This window comes from Felis catus, chromosome D2 (genome assembly GCF_018350175.1).
Source record: "Felis catus isolate Fca126 chromosome D2, F.catus_Fca126_mat1.0, whole genome shotgun sequence".
Taxonomy (NCBI): domain Eukaryota; kingdom Metazoa; phylum Chordata; class Mammalia; order Carnivora; family Felidae; genus Felis; species Felis catus.
The window spans coordinates 3,854,407-3,874,115 of record NC_058378.1 but is presented as its reverse complement, the minus strand read 5'-3'; the positions used below and the strand labels follow the sequence as shown (position 1 = coordinate 3,874,115).

Below are 19,709 nucleotides of genomic sequence, written 5' to 3'. Positions count from 1 at the left end.
TTTTTCAATAACAAGCAAAACAAATGGAGACACAAACTTTCTCACCAGGAAATTAGAAATAAACCGGAGAAAAAATTTTAGAGAGAGGCTCAGTGACAAAATTCATTAAATATCACAGCCTGAATTTGGAGAAGGAGAAAAACAAAATCAGATAAAGCTCTTTGCAGAGAGAATATCATGGGATGTTAGGTCAGATGATCCTCAAAAATCAGGAAAATATGTTTAGTGATCTCTGATTGAGCAAATAGGAAAATATAATATGCTTACTCTAACTTCTATCCAAAGTATGTTATACTAAAAACAATGGCTTTAGTGTTTCAACGAGTAAGACCTGGAGTTCAATGTGTAGATAATTGTTTCTCAAAATTTAGTATTCGTACAAACCAGCTTGGGGTCTTGTGAGAATGTGGATGTTTGTTTAGTAGACCTGGGGGCGGGAGCGAGATTCTAAATTTCTAAGAAGCTAATGTTAGAACGTCCTATTTCTTTCCAGTTAATACTGGTAGTTTTTCTGGCAAGGTATAGAAGGCATCGATTTCCAATAATGTCAGAGAAATGAGATGTTCCTGCATTTGCTCTCAAGTACTTTTTGAAACCTGAAATTAAAACAGACTACTTACAGAAGTTGGCAAATTTATGTTACATACAATTCATTCACTTTGGAAATAAGGAAACATTATAATCAGCTATTTTTAAACTATGAAACATGAGAGAGGAATTAATCATAGTGCATTATTCAATCTCTTTCAACCATATAATAAGCATGCATGAGAGAATTTTATCGAAATCCGAACTTGGTCAACTCTGTGCAAAATTTGAGGTGAACGATAGCTATATCCTGCGAAGTCCTATTCAGTAAAATCCCAAATTCTCTTCAATTATAGTGCCATCCTTTTAACATCTGGAGAGTATTGCAGCACACAAGGCAAGTTTCTGGGATTTTTTTTGTTTTGGAAAGGATACTTGGTTTTCATTTCTGTGAATGGTGAAATGCTGTGCTTTGTTTAGTGGTGAGAAATCTTGACTGTGTTCTTTGATAATGATTACCTGGGCATTTTTTTCTTTATCTGGTTCTGCACTTTATGCACATAGATATTACCATTCTTAAAATAGTCTATAAAGAAAATGGAGCTGGAGAAGTGAAATACCATAATAGACTTGAAGCTATAGATTTATACCCTTCCTAGGCATTTTACATGTTACCTAAATTCTTGACCCTGCCAAATTCCTTTATGAAATGTTCATGTCCAATGACATTAATGTGAGACTTCTCTGATCTTTCTGCGTCTTCCATATTGAAATAGACTTCTCTGATCTTTCTACGTCTTCCATATTGACATTGCGGTTCTAGATGCATTCTTCCTATTTGATCTTTTTCCACCTCAGTAAGCTTTTGATGAGGGGGAGATTTCTGTGGAGAATTTATTTGGAGAATTCCAAATAATTATTTCACTTCAGATGGCAAAACTCAATTATACTATGTTTGGTGTGGATACAGTGTTCATAAAGTGTGTGTGCAGAGGGGTTGGGAGTGAGGGAAAACCGCAGATGATATTTATAAAAGAGATAGGACCTCGAGTGTTCCTTAAAAGGTCAACAGATACATATGTAAAATTTTGAAAAACTTTATATCGGACAATAAGGAAAAGAGGTTCATGATTGCTAATAATTTACGGAAGATTCCCACATTTGCTATCACTTTGTAATTCTATTCTTTTAAAAAATCAGTATGGTGTACACAGCAGCTGTATAAACCCATTACCTGTAAAATCCTCTAATATAAATTTTTTCCCATTTTTTAATGAAAAGAAAATTCACATGTACCAAAAAAAGTTCTGTGAAGGTGGAGATGAAGAGTCATCTATGTTAATCAACAAAGTATAAATGATGACTTAGTAAATTATTTCTTGTTTATTATAATGAAAAAAAAAAATTCAAGACCCAACAAAACAGCTAAGTGATGCATTTAAGTGAGATGTTATTTAGTGAATTGAGAGTCTGTCCAAAAAAGATTTTCCCGGAAGAACAATTCACCGATACAAATGTGAGTGAGTGCAAATTTGTCTTTTTTTTTTTTTAAAGTTTAAAGCATATTTTCCAAAGTTTTCGCTTGTGTGCATGATATAAATCCCATACGTCGTTTTGTCAGCGACAATAAAAAGCGCAGTTTATTAAAAACTGAAGTAAAAATCAAAGTAACTTCTTAGAAAACCCCAGTCACAGTTTTGTCATTGGTATATGCAGGCTGTTCCAGGGGCCCATCCAGAGCTCCTCGTCGTCTGAGTGCGTGTGGTCGCTGTGGACTTCCAGAGGGTCCCTGACGTTCTTACTGTCGGCCTCCTGTTCAACTGTGCTTTTCAGCCTGGGGCCCAGCGGCCTCCCTGCTGAGCTGTCGGTCCCCACGGGGCAAGGGGCGAACGTGACAAGAGTGGGCCTTGTGTTCATCTTCTCGGTGGAAAACGGGCCCTTGGACAACGTGTTCAGGGGGACATTCTCCTCCTGTGTCACTGCCAACTTGTCGAGTTTCTTAAAGTGCCTCCCCAGGCGCACGGGGGAAGTGGCTTTTAAGGTATCAGCGAGGCAGGCCCGGCGGGTTCGCAGCACGGAACCGTTCTGTGCGATATAGATGTTGCCATTGATGTTGCTGTGCGGGCCTCGAGGGTGCACACGGTTCCTCTGACACTCTGGGGCGCTGTCTTCTCCAGTGGAGCTGGCCTCATACTCGCGGTCCACGACCAGCTTGATCATCCGTCTCCTGGCCCACTGCCGGGAGAAAAGACAAAGAGTCACTGTCACAGGAATCAGAGGGGCAAAGGTTAAAAGACCTGTGAAATTCAACACCCATGATGCAAAGCTGTCTGAGGTAAAGGACTGGAGAGAGGTAGGAAGAAACTACTGTCCATTCGCGGCCCAGCCCACGGCTGGTAGGGCATCCCTTCTCAGAGTCAAGTGGGGCTCCCTTAAGGAGCTGACTTTGCAGGTGCACTTGTGTTCTTGTAGATCAAGTTACTGCCCTCTGTGAAAACAGGCGTATTATTTATATCGGAGTGAGGATCTCATCCACTATTGGGCAGTGGCTACACATTTCAGGGAGGTCAGATTAGAAGGCAGGCACAGCATTAGTATAGCCTGTTCCTAAAATCCTTCTTGCCCCCAAATCTTAAATATATTTTTTAAACCTGCATTATTCTAATTCCTAATTAATCTTCTCTTAGCCAAATGAGAAGCATCCTAGTGTTCTGGATACTTCATTTAAATATATTTAAGGATATTTCATTTAATATATATGTTCTGTATATTCCACTTAGATGTATGTTAACTGGAAGGAAAATATCTTCCCATCCTGAATAATTTACCCAGCAATACACAAAACAGTAAATTATTGTGAACTTTCCTCTAGTAAGCAACTGGAACACATGAACGTTTCTACATTTTTCTTTCACCAGTCCACGTCAGGAACGACAAGGAGTGAAGGGTAGCCAGTACTAAACAGTTCCACGTTTTCGGAATATGTGAACCACCAACATGTTGCAGTAAGTAAGCCACACTTTTTGGATTTCCAGGTATATCTTTCAAAGTTATTATGTTTACTTACCCAGAAGAATGTTTTGTGAAAATTCAATTCCTTTTTTCCTAAATCTTTAACACCTACCCACAATGAAAAAGAAATGGTATACACTTCATTTTTAAACTTAATTAATTTCATTTAGCTTCTAGTATTTCCAAGCGCCAGCTACAAACCTGTTTGAACATGTGTGGGATTTTTTTTTAAGTTAACTTGTTTTGAGAGAGAGCGAGAAAGAGAGAGCACACATGCAAGTGGGAGAAGGGCAGAGAGAGAATCCCAGGAAGGCTCTGCGCTGTCAGCACAGAGCCTGATGCGGGGCTCAGCCTGGTGAACCGTGAGATCATGACCTGAGCTGAAATCAAGAGTCGGACATTTATGCCCCTGTGTGGTATTTTATATAATACTTTTGGCCAGTCGAAATGTACACATCGACAAAAGTGGACTTTTAGAGCTGTCACTGTTGCAAGTTGTGTCCTGATTTTACGGTCTGCAGTTGAGCCGAAACCCCCGTATGGATTCACGAAGCCTCGCGGCCAGGCCGGGCGTCCCTGGTGAGCCGTGATGCCAGATGCATTCCCAGGAGCCCCACTAGGAAGTATTAAATATGGATTAGTCGCTTGTCTTCCACGACCCAGAAGAGAGGGGAGTCCGTGTCCCCTGACACCCTCTAACGCACACATACGCGTGGACAGCGCGGGCTGCCCTTTTCGGGCATGCCAGTGTCAGGTCACACAGAGAGGAGGCCCACGACCTCCCTGCAGGCGTCACCCCAGAGAGCACACAGAGGGCACAGCACACAGAGCAAGGAGCACCGCACACTCCCACCTGTCCTGCTCTCAGAGGGCCGTGTCGTAGCCCTCGGAGCCTCCTTGACGCCTGTCCCGGCGCGCGTGCCTGCTGCTGTCCTGCTCTGGCACCTGGAAGCCCCAGGGCCCTCCAGACTGGCTCTCGCTGCTGCTGCTGCTGCTAACACTACTGGCCGGCTCTGACTCCTCCTCGCTGGCCGAGCCCTCTTCCCCCGAGGCCGCCTCTGCGCTCCCCTCCTCGGTGACCTCCAGGTCTGCCGGCTCGTCCACGGAGGCCAGCTCGCTCTCCCCTCCTGCTGCTGGCCCTCCCTCCTCCTCCTCCTCCCTGGGCTCCTCCTCGGGCTCTTCAGGGGGCTCCCGTTTCCTGCCTTTGACCTCCTTGACCTCCTCAACAACCGGCCTTCTTCTGGCAAGAAAGATGTTCTTCCTGGCCTTCTCTCCTTCTGACTCTGTGGACTCCGACTCTTCGGATTCAGGGGTAGAGCTCTCTTCCTCCTCCTCTGAGGGCGTCTCTGACTCAGACTCCTCTTCCGTGGTCTCCGACTCGCTGAACTCCGACTCCTCTTCGCTGTACTCTGTGTAGTCGCTCGAGGATTCTTCCTCTGACTCCACCGTGCTCTCTGTGGCCTCGTCTTGGTCCAGGGTGAGCTTCAGATAATCCTTGTCCGCTTCCTCAAGGCGTCGCTGCCACTCTTCACTCTCGAGGTCCACGACGCCCCTCCTCTCGGCCAGCCCTCTAACTTTCCTGAAGATCATCGGGAATATCCTGGCCCTCTTCCATGTGGTGCAGGGAGGCTCGGCCAGCGGTGGCTTCTCGATGGTGACAACTACTTCCTCCTCCTCACTAGGCTCTCTGACTTCAACTTTAGGTTTTTTAATTTTCTTTGCCTTTTCCTGAAAATCACGAAAATGCAAGTGAAGTGTCAGCTGGGGGACGGTTACCAGGTGACCTTGTCCCACACAAGTTGGGCAGGGATGAACCTGCAGGTTGTAACTAGTTGTAGAGAATGAGCAGGCGGCTCTCCACCGTTCACCCCACTGCATCCAGGCACAGAGTGATCACAAAAAAGTATTTTATTTTGGCTTGTACTTTGTATTACCAGAATCTAACGCTTTCACATTTCTTTTTCTTATTCAGAGTTTATTTTGCGTCTTAGATCAAAAGAGAAAGAAGTAATCGTTAACTCTTCTCTCTCCCATCCCTACACGTTGATTAAACACTTTGTGTTTTCTTAAACAAAATTTTAAATAATCAGGAAATTATGATACTTCATCTGACTGGTGTGTGTGAAATTTGACTATTTTCTTAATTTTGAACAGGGAAAACCTTAGCAACATTTGTTTTTATTTTGGATAAATGTTTCAAGTAAATATTGTAGACAAGTATATAAATGACTCCTGTTAATTAAAACGTAAGTGATAGAATTCCATTAAAAATATTGGTGGTAATGCTTTCCTTCTGCTTGATAACTATACTGTTTTCATGATTTTTAGATATGCTGGATAATGTGGGAACCAAAGTGACCATTGTTTTGCAAAATACTTTTTACGTATTTGATTATAATGTTACTTTTATGGAGTCACATTTAGGATTTTAGAAGATATAAACTTCATTGTGGCCTTATTCCAGGTGTTTAACATTTTATCATAGGAAATAAGTTAAACATACACAGTAATGAATTTCCTTCTATAAACAAGGTGATGAAATGGTCCACATAATGAAATTTCCATGAAAAACATGTACTAAGTGAATGGGAGTTCTGATTTTTGAAATATTTTGTAGCCTGCTATTCAAATAGGGTTACACATCACATTACCTCTTCCTCCTCATATTCTTCCTCGGCTTCACCAACCACCTCACCATACTCCTCTGGTCCAGCTGGCGGTAAGAGACGGCGACGGCTTCCATACTGAGGCATCTCATACCTGTAACAGAAACTTACAACTTTCAACACGTTTCTGTGTGGTCCATGTGACCTTGACTGATCTCGGTGTTCTTCTTTGTCTTCATCACTCAATCAACAGACATCTATTTACAGCACCTATCATGCTCCTTATCAACTAGTGACTAAAACATAGAGCAAGAACTACAACCTGATGGCCAATGGATTTTGCCATGACGGTGCCCTGGAATAACAGCAAAAAGAACCAGGTTATTTCAGATTCAGGCTAGGGGAGAGGCTAGTGTGAAGGGAACAGCATATCGTTCCTTAATGAGTTGAAGAATTTAGAACATGAAATAGGTTCTTTGTAAAACTAATAGCTTGTTCACAACATAATGTCTCTATAGTTACAGCAAAGACCTGCTTCAGACATGATCTGGAATGGTATTTACATTTTCTTTCTGTGTTTTGAGAAAGCAGTTAATGTGTGTGTAGGCTGGCTTGAAATGCTTATTACTGGGTTCTAAAGTATGTTTTCTTCCTAATTTCTCTTGGGCAAGTCTTGAGGCTGACTAGTTACATCAAATATTAAACATACCCTATGAAATAAATGGTGAATTCAGGAATTGAGCAAATATGTTTGAATTCTATTCCTCATTTAAATAAGTTTGAATCATTTTACTGCTTCATTAGAGTTGTGGTCAATATCAGCAAAGAACATCAAACCAGAAGTGAATGTTAAAAAAATGGATAAAACCTGATTGAAACTAAAAGTAGATACATAATTCATTTTCAAGGATGAAATGGATGAAATCACATTTGCAACACAAATGCTAGTAATATCTAATAACTCATTTTTCATGAAAATATTGATACTGGATAAAAAAAATCTGAAGATGTACCCATGCTCATAACTGTAATAATCTTGTCCAAATTCCTGGCCAGGATCAATTCCAGACTCCATGGATAACTCCTATTGTTCAAAAAGAGAAATTGCATTTGAAAATAAATTCTTGTCACATTTCATATGAATTTAGATTTCCAGACCTAGAATCCCCATGACTCTCAGAACACTCCTGCCAACAAACTTTAATTTCAAATGTTAAACATATTCAACATTTTTTTCTGGCTCCAACTATTTGACATGAAATAAAGTTATGTCATTAGAATGGAGGGAGTAAAAAAAAAATACATTTTTTCTAATGGTGAGTCTATTAGATCTATTAGGTGAATCTATTAAAGATTACAGATGAGCATATCACTTGTTCTTGGGTAACTTTACAAACTACCAGTAGAAAATATTTCACTGTATTTTAACTTGTTTTATTAACAGACTTTAGCCTGAAGGAATTATAATGTTATCTTTAGCATTATTTCATTTCCTAAGAACAGCTTCATAGCACCCGGAGCACTTCTATTCATTACACTTATTTCTATTAAAGGATATGATGATGATCATTTATACATTAATTCAACACAACATTAATGTGTGAGACCGCTCAGGGATGTTTACATTTTAAAACCTGCTAATTCTAAGGTGCACCTGGGTGGCTCCGTCGGTTAAGTATCCAATTCTTGATTTCTGCTCAGGTCGTGATCTCACAGCCCATGAGATTGAGCCCTGAGTTGGGCTCTGGGCTGACAGTGAGGGGCCTGCTTGGGATTCTCTTTTCCTCTCTCCCTGCCCTTTCTCCACTTGCTCTCTCTCGAAATAAGAATAAATTGAAAAAGAAAAACAAAACACCTAATTCAGTCTACCCACAAGAATGGCTAAATTCAGTCTACCCACAAGAATGGCTAAAACAAGCAAACAACAAGATCAGCAGTCACATGTTTTGGCAGTGACATGGGGTAGCTGGAAGTCTCACATACTTTTGGAGAGATTATAAATGTGCCAAATCCTTTGGAAAATGTTTGGCAGTAATACTAAAGTCAAATATATGCATATCCTTTGACAAAAATCCAGTATAGTTCAGTTTATATGCTGAACATAAATGAGTATAAATGTGCACCAAAATACATCACTTGTAAAAGCCAAAAACCAGAACCAAAGCAGAAGTCCATGAGATACACACACCTACCTCACACAGTCACAGAGATGAACCTCCCAAACAGAGTGATGGGCAAAAGAAACACACGATTCTATATAATCCTATTTACATAAGCTTGAAACACAGACAAACAGATATGTGTGTTAGAAGCCAGTGAAAAATTTCCAATCAGTGGTAAGAGTACCTTGGATAAACCTCACTGGCTACCGTCTTGCCACCGTGCACTACAAGTCTACATTTAAAAAGAAAGTCTGGCCATGGGTGGCAGCTGAGAGTGTTACATTAAGGAAAGCAAGCCAGACATAAAAACACACATACTGGATGGTATCATTCATACATGGAGTACAAAAATATATAAAAATAAATAAAAAGGCAAACTCATAAAGACAAAGATTAGCAAAGTGGTTGTCAGGGGCTGGGGGAAGTGGGGAGAAGTTGGGAAAAGGGTACAGATTTTCACTACAAGATGAGAATGGTCTGAGGATTGAATGTATAGCATGGTGACTGCAGTTGATAACTGTGTAATTGAAATTTGGTAAAAAAGATAACTGTTCTCACCAAATAGCAAATCACAACAATGTATACTTTAAATTTCTTATGATTTTGTCAAATATACTTAAAGCTGAAATTATATATATATATATATATATATATATATATATATATATATATTATATTATTTATTTTTTTACCTAACATACTTATCTTACGAAAAAACAAACAAGCCAGCTGAGTCATTGGCAGAAAGGAGAAATAATATCCGGGTGTTGGTATGGACAGGCTTCTAGAGAGCTAGTAGGGGGTGTGCGTTTTGTAAAAATTTTTCCTGCTGTGCAGTATCACTTGCTTACTTTTATGTCTGTAGTTATATTTCAACAAAAAGTGCTCATTACAGAAAATGGTAGTGGGAAATGAGGTCAATAAGAATTGGGACACAGTTAAAGTCTAAATTTAAGTTATTCAAACTAAACACTTTAAATATAAATCTCTCTACCTATATTTTTCATATTGGTAGGCTTGGACTTTTGACGCACCTAAAACCCAACACAATTATACTGGTTTAAATGAAGCTAACTGATTTCAGAACTAATGCTTTTAAACTCTTTGGCCAATGCATGTTTAGTGCCATGCATATGGAGACTGAGAAAAGACCACCAACAGATTTTGAAGTTGAAACCTAAATGTTCATCAGTGGAAGAATGGATAAAGAAAATGTAGTACATCAATACAGCGAATATCACTCAGCCTTATAAAAGAAGGGGTTGCTGTTCTATGCAGCAACATGGATGAACCTTGAGAACGTTATGCTAAGTTAAATAAGCCAGTCACAGAAGGATAAATACTGCATGATCCCATTGAACAAGGTGTCTAAAATTGCCAATCTAGAATGATATGGCCACGGGGTGGGGGAGGGAGAAATGTGGAACCGCTTTCAACTGGTATAAAGTTTCAGTGAAGCAGGATGGAAAGTTCTAAAGATCCTTTATGCAACACTGTGTTATTATAGTCAACTGCACTGTGTTATCCATGTAAAATTTAAGAGGGAAGATCTCAAGTTATGTGTCGTTACAATTAAAAACAAAAGTCATTTTGAATTTTGATAACTTTTGGCAATAATGAAAAACAAATATTTATGGAAACATAATGCAACTGAGTGAATTTCAGATTTTCAGAGTTAGAATCAAATAATTTCCTTTACAGACACACACTTTTATTCTCCTAAAGGGAGAATAGGATATATACCTGTTATCAGATGACTTAAAAAGTATCACAGAAGGATAGAAGCAGTTGGGAAGGAATCCAGGAAACTTAATCCTGGATTCAATCAGTCACTGTGTTGTCTGAGCTAGGTGGGAAAAGACAGAAGCTGGTAGAAGGGAATCATCTGAAGGGTCCCTCTTGGATTCTTATATCATCAGTTACTGAAGGGCAGAGCATCAACTATGCAGAGATAGATGATAGATAGATAGTTAACAGATAGATGATAGGTAGGTAGACAGATGATAGGTAGATACATGATAGATAATATAGATAATAGGTACATAGATACATAGATACATACATAGATACACAGACACATACATACATGAAGGAAGGCATAGCAACCATCAGGCTCCCTAATTGGCCTGAACAGACTGGGGCTATCAACTCTTTCCACTGCCCCATGCAGTCCCTGTTGCCCCACATTTTTTCTGACCACACTGACAAGACAGAATTATTTTAGCAAATTACTGACAAAGTGTAAACGTGTATACTAATGCAAACAAAAGCAACAGTATTACTACCATTTGCTGAGTTTCTTCCTACCGTGCTCCGGTGGCTGAGGTAGGAGCTTGTATATTCAATATTACTGCCAAGATTTTGGGGACGATGAAACGGAAGGAGCATATCTTGACTATGGTTTTGCATCGAGTAATTGCCATTCGGATCTTAAGTCCGAGTTATCTGATTCCGTAGTCTATGGGAATGTCTTCCTAGAAATTTTAGCTAAAAGTTTACAAAAGTTGAATATTCCTGCCACTCAACCTCCAAATTTTAGAGAGTCAGTTCTAACCACTTAACCACTTGGATCGCACTTTGGCAGCCAACTATGCCAAAAGAAAGATACATTTAAAATAAACATTATTTTAAAAAATTTAGTGCATAGTGCATACAAGTATAAATTATGTGCATTCATTTTAAAATTCTGATTATCTTTTTCTCATGGCAGCAGAAAATGTCCTAGGCATTTTGAAATAGACATGTGTCCAAAGGCATCATGTTTGAATCCCATGAAATGATTTAAGAGTGTCAATCACAACCCAATTTCTACTTTTCCTTATTTCAGTACAGAGGCCAGAAATCTTTCCTCGAACCCTGACTGGTCCCAGGAAGGGTTCTGATGCATCTAGATTCACTGAGACAAGAGAATGATCAGGTTCGTGATCTGTCTCTTTCAATGAGAGCTTGTTTTCAACAGGAGCCAAGGGCTTCCTTGTCTAACTCCTAGAGAACGGAGCTAAGGGTTCAGAATTTCAGCCCCCCACCCCCACCCCCCGCAAGCAGGAGAGGAGTGATTTTCTCGCCTACTTATTTGTGTTAATGTTTAACCACCTCCTGTCTGTCTTGTACAATCGTGTTGGCAGTCACCCAGTCTGCCTACAGGTAGAACGGGCCTTAATTCCGAAGGCTCAGCGAGGTTGAAAAGAAAAGAAAACTGATACCTCTGGTTTAAGAAGAGAAGGCCTCAGCAGTTGCTGTTGCTGCCAAAGGAAGTTAAAATAGAACAAGGTTTAGAAAAGACTTCGGGTGGAAAAGGAAGATCGTGATTGAAAAGAGAGAAAAAAGAGGGCCACAGCTTAAAACTGGTTACCTTGGGATTATGATTGATCATTCATGTGATGGCAACCAATATTTTGACTATTTATGTTAGAACATAAAATAATACGGATTTGCAAAAAAATCTCATCATTGTTGTGATTAACTTCAAATCACCTTAATAAGAAACTTATAAATAACTTTTTAGCACAAACTTAATATAGTTACTTATGATTTTAAAAGCACTTTAAGTGCCACAGAATCCTTTTGAACAAGTCTAACCTTGTTTTAAATTGCCCCTCTTTTTTTTCTCCCCAATCACATTAAATGCAATCAGGTTCATTAGTGAGAAGAGGAGAGCACACAAAATCATGATACAATTGTAATATACTCATCATCAATATTTAAGAAATGCTCCCCATTTTTCTTTTTACCAAAACATGAGTTGCTTACAGTCAGGCATTAAGCACACTTTCGGAGGTTCTTTGTGATTAGGGAAATCGTCCTTCCTCTGATTTCGTGGGGATCACTTCTTACTGCCTCCCAACCTCACCCATACTTACTGAAAGGAAACCAGGTCTCTATTGGTCCGTTTCACGATAATTTATCAAACTGTGGCTTACCCACTCTTTGAGGGGTGGGGGGGTGTAGCTACACAACATGAATCTTACAGTAAGCACTGGGAATGTGGGCACAGAAGTTCCGGGAGAAGTTCCAGCAGTGAACCAGACGTTTGAAAGGACCAGCAGGACAGCTATGAGATTGAAGGGCTACAGTTTCCACGACAAGGCTGTGAGCGAGCTGGTCTAGTTCAGGCACTCACTTAAGGAAGCAGGAAGTTGGAGCTAGAGATATCCTGATCCGGTCTGTTAGCTGTTATAATTGTCCCCGAAAACCAGTTATTCTTAAATTCATTCGTCTTGATCTCCAAACATGTTAGGATTTGTGCATTTCTACACTACTGGCCAATCAGGGTGCATACTCATTTCACTATCTTGACTGGGAAGCTGTCTGCTAAACTCTGCTGGGTTCTCGGTGGCCTCATCGGCAGTATGACTCTCCGAGCGGCCAGCCAGATGCCACTGGCCAGAACGCCCACTATCGTCTCCACAGACTCAGACTCAAACGAACAGGATGGAAAGCCAGAGATTTCTCAGTCTGACCTTTCACAACTCTTTACAATCTTAGCTCGAATATGTTGGGAAGGAGCCTTGGACTGGTAAAAAGGATAAAAGTTAAGGAATCCTAGGTGGCTACGTTAGGTTTATAGCCTCCAAGAAATAAATTTGGTGGAATATTGGACAATATCAAGTAACAGCAATTCAGGCAAAATATGATTTATCCTTGAAAAGGTAAGCACTTGGTATTTGTTCACCCACTTAAAACCCAAAACAAAACAGTAACAGGTACACAAGAGAATAAATAGCACAGCACATTTATAAGTTTCGTTGAAATAAAGGAGAATACCCTGGCTATGAAAGAATGTAAACCAGGCCTTCCTATAATGCAAATATTTTCCTAGTAGGCTTGATATAATATCAATACCATAAAGCCCTTACCTCTGATGCATACCCTCTCCTGCAAGGCAGAAACAAAGAAATCAGTATTAAACAACTTAGAGTTTCAGATTAAATAAAATTATAGATGAGGGTGTTTTTAAAAATGTGAGGGACACTGAGAAGGTAATTTTTACTAAAAATTGTCTCGGTGAGAAATACAATTTGTGGCAATATCAGGACAGGAGGATTGAAGTTTCATGCCTGCTTTACTAAAAACAGTGACCAGCCAAGACCCACATGCCATGATACTCAACCATACACAGTCTATTATATCCCAGTGGTGTATGATAACACACTTTGTTATTGTCAAGTGAATCAAAAGTATTCTATATCATCTGCATCCTAGATAAGTTTTAATGTATATAAGATGCTCATTTGGGGAAAAGGTTGTTTTATACATGAAAAGCATACTGGTACAGAATGAAAAAATTGCCTCAATGACTGCAATATATTCTTCCAAACATTTGTAAGGTTTTTTTTTTTTGTCTCTTTGCATCAATTTATTCTAAAAATAATGAATGCAAAATACTGACTAGCCTTTAAGGGTCAAGGACATTATCAGACATAATATAAGAGCTGACTATTGTCAGAGGTATAAGAGCCAAACATTCAATATTACGTAAGGGTTTGTAAAGTTCATGGACGACAAGTTGAGGAAAGGTTTGACTATAGTTGAGAGGGGAAAAAAAAATATATATATAGGAAGCTTTCAGTATTGAATGTCTTTAATTATAAAGATTTTTTATTTCTCACTCACTAAACAGTTGATCTAAAGTGTTATATGTATAGTATGGTGCGAAAGACTGAGTATACAAAGCTAGTAACTGCTACGAAGAGGCATCCATAACTTTAAAGTCCAACAAAACAATATCTGTAGAAAATTTCTTTAAAATGTTACAAGGCCTTTACAAAAGAAGTCTACTTATCTGAACAAATTTTAAGTGGTTAAGGCAGTGCTGATTGAAATGGTTGGTAATAATGGTAATATAATGCTTAGTTAATCCTGTCGCAATTTATTATCTGAAATGGACCTTCAGTGAGTTTTGCTTCTATGATTCTGCCAATAGTTATGCAAATTATAATCCTTCTAAAGCATTTAGAAGTTTACTGAATTTATATCTTTCAGAGACAGAGAAAGCTCATACTTAGGTTTTAGTAATGAGAATTGAGTCACATACATGATATAAATGTCCAACGAAAGCTGGACTTTACTCTCCAGGATATTTAAGCTGCCTTTTTTGGTGTTTGTTCTTTTTTCAGTAGCAGTCTTTTTCTTACGTGTGGAGAATAAAATACCAATAGATGAACTACACTGTTTCCATTAATCTTTTTGTTGTCTTTCACGTAGTTATTTGGATTGTTTGTCTCTGCTCAAAGGCAGAAAGTGACTTAGAAAAAGTACAGAACAGAATCAATATGTATAATTGTCTGTATGCTTTCAATTAATGTGACTTTCTGTTGACTCTTATAAGACAAGTCACATAATACTGATGCATTTTTATGCATATGGTATTCCATGTGTGTTAATTATCATTGTATACCATTTGTATGCATTTAATAAGGAAAACAAATGGTAACTTATATCTTTTATCAAGGCATCTAATAATTTCTTATGCACAATTGGAACATAATAAATGCAGAAGACAAGTAATGTATTATGATTCTGGAGGTTCATTGGCAGGTTGTGGGGGCTTATGGGTTGGGAAGGGAAATAATATTTTGGCCTATGAACTCAAAGAATATTTATAGGTCTCATGCAGAAGGCATTTGAACGGACTTTTACAGTGAATCCAGGGATCTCTAAATAGAACGTGAAATAAAAAACTATTAAATAGAAAAAATGGGAATGGATGTTTCATTTGAAAAGTGTAATATACTAATAAAATGTTTAGACTAAACAAATACTATAAAAATGATACAGAAAAGGACAGTGTGACAACTCAGTGAGGCTGCACATACCTACATAAAACTGTTATTTGGAGTTTTCATAATATTTCTTTATAATTATTTAGAGGATATATTAAAAATTTCTCATATCCAAGAAGTTGATACAAATAGCTTAAAAAACACACACACTCAAATGAAAGGCTTACACAATTATGAATAATACCTTGTCAGAGTCCGCCAAATAGCACAACTTCCAATGCATATGACCAGCTGCCAACAAAAATTCCAACTGAAATGTTTCAGTGAAAGACAGAAAAAAATCAGGTTCAAAAACCCCAAGAAGGAAATCACTCTTGATTTGGATGAAAAGAATCTGAAGCAAAGGAGCTAATGAAAATAATTCGATGTGTAGATTTTTCAAAAAATCTGATACTATTAATTAAGGATGACAGACCAAATTCTTGAAGAAATGTCACATAATATAAGAGCTGAACAAAATCTTTGAAATGATGCATTATACGGGCCTATATTAGGTATCTACAATGGAGATCAGCCGGCAAGATTTTGGCCTACATTTTGAAACCATGGTTTGTTTTCCTGTGCAAACTTTTATCTTCTACAATATTAAAACTGCAGAGTAAATCAAATAATTATGCTTGTATTCAAAGTGGGGATTTCCAGTAAATAAAATTTATTCCATGGGTTAGGTGGGAAAACAGAAGAATAATTACTTGCTGGTCAAGTGTAGTTTTCATTAAAGAGATAGGAAGATAGCACTTAGCTCAGCTGAGGTCTTTAAGAATTTTCCAACTTGAGGTCTGAGAAAAACTACAACATAACGTGTTTTTGTTTTTGTTTTTCCGAGGGTAAATTTTTATCTTCTTCACTTAAAACAAAGAGTAAAAGCCTATATAAAACTGATGACACTTCACCAGACATATTATTTCTTGATTTCTATTTAAAATTTTTATATCTTATTTATACAAATAAGTTTGGATGATTTATCTAGAGTAATTAAAGGTAACTAGAAATGAAGCCAATAATGCTGTTCTAAAATTACAGTAGGCAAACGTTTTATATTATTGATAAACTTAATAAAAACATTTATAATTTTCATCAATCAAATAGCAACTAAATTCATACTAGATAAACCTCTGTAGACATTTAGTTAACTTTATTTTGGTGAAACTAATTAGAATTTCTTTATTAAACTGAGATAAATATTTTCTTTGAAAGAGAATCTTATGATAAAATTATAATGACAAGATGATAACATAATGTGGACAAGAAAAACCGAAGGTCCCTGTCAACATCTGTGGGAACAATGAAATGTCTTATAAAAGCCAACAGCTCAAGATTTATTTTCATTATAAAGAGGGGAAGAGAAAGCATAATGAGAAATAAGTAGACTAAGACAGTAACTGAAAACATAAAAGATTTTTCAACTGTATAAGCATACTAGTAAGATAAAAGCAAGCCAGACTGAAGACTGTTCATGTAAGAAAACAGATGACTACATCTTATAGCACCTGGGATTTATTTTGGAACACCATAATGTCTGTCAACTCCTACATTTCTAGATACATAACATTTTTACTTTGGTAGTATTTAATCTTACCAAATACATAGGCTTCAAGGAAGAAACAGAACCTATGATATCATTTTTTTAGCTTATTTTAACAGTTTGCTTTTTTTTTTTTTTTTTCCTGGAGCACTCAAATAAAACTATGATCAGGAAGTAAATGTAGACGTTACTGCATTAACATGTTAACAAACCATTGGTTTAAGTTGGATATCTAACTTTCTTGCCCACATATTCCCACTGAAAAATAGACTGAAATTACTTACTTTTTAAAACAAACGTAGACAAATAATGCTACTTCGTAGTTAAGAAAATTAAGGTAAATCTATAATATGAGTTAGAAACGATGAGGTTAATAATCTTTAAAAGTAAAAAATGAGGGAAAAAACAGCACTGCACGGAGTTTTGGGTAAAAGAATGGAATCTTCTCTAACGTTCCCATTTGCCTCCACTCGAAGATTACGGTCAACAAAAGAGTTGTCCGGTTAAAACACGAAGAGCAACATTACAGGGAAGTAGATTCGCTGTGAGGTCGGTTTTCAGTTCCCTCGACAATCCTGTGCAAATTCCCCTGATTTTGTCCAGAGGTCATTTCCACATTTTCTGTCTCTGGAGGGCAACTAGTTTCAAGGTCTGAGTTGTGCATTGGTGGGAAGTTTTTTTCTATTTGACTGTACATGTTAGCTACTGACTTTTCAAGGTCTGCTACGTTTTTAATATGCTTGAGGATGCCTTTTGGTTCCCTTCGGGGATCCGCCTTGCACTCCGTGGTGGATGCTGGCAGCTGTGTCCCAGAGGACGTCCTTTCCTCCACTGGTGTTACACCGACAGTACCTTTAACAGCTGGTATAGGGACACACCTGGTGGAGGGAACCGAAGGGGGAGGAGACAGTGGAGAAGGAAGAGAGGGGCATGGTGGAGGGAGGGAAGGAGGGGAGGGGAGAGGGAGTGAAGGAGAAGTAGAGGGAGGGGAAGGGGGGCCGGACAGCGGAAGAAGTGGAGGAGGAGGATGGGAAGGAGGAAGATAGGAAAAAGCAACAGGAGTTGGAGGAGGAGAGATACGGGGTGGTTCGGGAAGAATTTCGAAAATGTTCCTTTCAGCTTCGACAGTCAGCATACACACGGGTGCCTCTCTCCTAAAGACTGGAGAATGCAAAATGTCAGGCGTCGAAGGAGAAAGTTCCAAGGAACAGTCAGCCGGAGAAATGGCGGCATGAGGCTCTGACTGGAGCTCCACAGTTCTTGACACAGTTGGCAAAGTGAAGAAGGAGGAGAAACAGGAAGAGTCTGAAGATGGAGATGCCACGTGTTCTGTTCCCAACACAGGCGGTGAATCACCTGGCCTCATTTCCTCTCTCTCTGCCGCCTGCCTATCCCCGGCTCTCGGCAGGGGCCTCCCGCTACCTCTTTGGTTTGGACAGGTTCCAGGGCTTTCCTTTCTACCTTCCCGCCCGTTGCTCTGCCAGTGCTGCAGATCTGTGGTCTCTGGTCTCTTGGGAAGTTCCCACACTGGTCTCTGAGGGAAGCAGACTGGCTGATTCCACATCCTCTGAAACATTTCTCTCGGGCCCCTCAGGGACTTACTCCTGCCTTTTGTTCTGGGTAAAAGTGAGTCTGTGAAATCTGTTCTTAGCAAAAAGTCTGAATTTGTTGGTCTTGGATCTACGGTTTCCTTATAAAGAGTACCGTGGGTACTCAAGGCGTCCTCATCATATACCAGGGGGAATGTTCTTGCCGACGCGGGCTGGTCGTTAAGTGGTCCGTCTACACGAGCCTCTTTGTGAGCCCGAACAGTGCTGGAAGAAAAGGGCATCCCACTGTGTTGATTTTTCCTGTCTTCTGAGACTGATTTATTTCCCCTGCTTTGTTGGAAATGGTAGAGAAGGAAAAGACTTGAAAGAAAAGAACATAATGAAATGTAAGGAAACAGGTTGTGACATAACTTTCACGAGAAAGATGTCTTTATGGTTCTCGTCACTACTTCCAGACACAAGAGGCCAAGTGACACTAATCTACTGATTAGCAACACTAATCTACTAATTACTTTCGTGCCCTTGGTCTCAGAAAGGCAGGGCAGGAAAAGTCTGAGAGCTGTGAGTGGCAGGAGAAATTTTCATTTTTAAAAACTGTGTCAATCTGTAGACTGATTTTTTTCCCCCTGATTACTCTGATACAGCGAAGTATCCAGAGCCAGACATCCCAGTTCTCTCTTTTTATTTTTTTTTTTATTTTTTTTTCAACGTTTATTTATTTTTTGGGGACAGAGAGAGACAGAGCATGAATGCGGGAGGGGCAGAGAGAGAGGGAGATACAGAATTGGAAACAGGCTCCAGGCTCTGAGCCATCAGCCCAGAGCCTGACGTGGGGCTCGAACTCACGGACCGCGAGATCGTGACCTGGTTGAAGTCGGACGCTCAACCGACTGCGCCACCCAGGCGCCCCAGTTCTCTCTCTTTTTAAATAAAGTTTAATTGTATTTATTTTGAAAGGGAGATAGAGGGCAAAAGGGATGGGGCAGAGAAAGAGGGAGAGAGACAGAGTCCCAAGCAGGCTCTGCACAGAGCCCAACATGGGGCTGGAGCTTGGGAACCGTGAGACCCTGACCTGAGGTGAAATCAAGAGTTGGAGGCTTAACCGACCGAGTCATCCAGGCACCCCATAACAGTTCTCTTATGTAGAAATCACGGTCCTCCAAATTGCAAACCAGGGTTTTGGCGAATGGTTTTACATCCTTTGCTTTGCTTTAGGGTGCTCAGAGCTGATGGTTTTGGGGAAAGGATCCTTCGCTGTATCTGATTCGGGGTCATTATCTCTCCTCTCAGTAATTCTGTCCTGGAGCTAAAAGTACTCTCGTACCTGCGATGCAGCTGACCAGAGAATGCAGAAAGGAATTCTCTATTCTCCAAGGACAGACGGGAGAAATTTCTCTCACAGGGCTCAAAATCACAATTGAGAAATGGAATTGATGCCAGAACCTTGACAGAGATTACTTTCTTCGATTTCCATTTTAAGCTTCATCAGTTTTAAAACGCTATCAACTACCGTAAAAGGGGTTAGTGGTATTTAGTTTGAATAT

The 19,709-nt window shown here is 39.4% G+C and overlaps 1 protein-coding gene across 8 annotated transcripts in view; it reads right to left on the bottom strand.

Annotated features, from left to right (window-relative positions):
* Positions 1-620: 620 nt before the first annotated feature.
* The window catches only part of PCDH15 (protocadherin related 15), a 1,549,353-nt gene continuing 1,530,264 nt past the window's right edge, over positions 621-19,709 (bottom strand). For 6 of the 8 annotated variants that reach the window (XM_045040941.1, XM_045040940.1, XM_045040939.1 and 3 more), the window contains one exon: positions 13,637-18,525. In XM_045040941.1, coding sequence (XP_044896876.1) covers positions 17,139-18,525 — 1,387 coding nt within the window. In that variant the 3' untranslated portion in view covers positions 13,637-17,138. Of the gene's footprint in view, positions 2,764-3,959; positions 5,269-6,191; positions 6,301-7,159; positions 7,231-11,511; positions 11,551-13,164; positions 13,184-13,636; positions 18,526-19,709 lie in introns of those variants that run through there. The other 2 variants (XM_045040943.1, XM_045040944.1) reach the window with 2 other exon arrangements.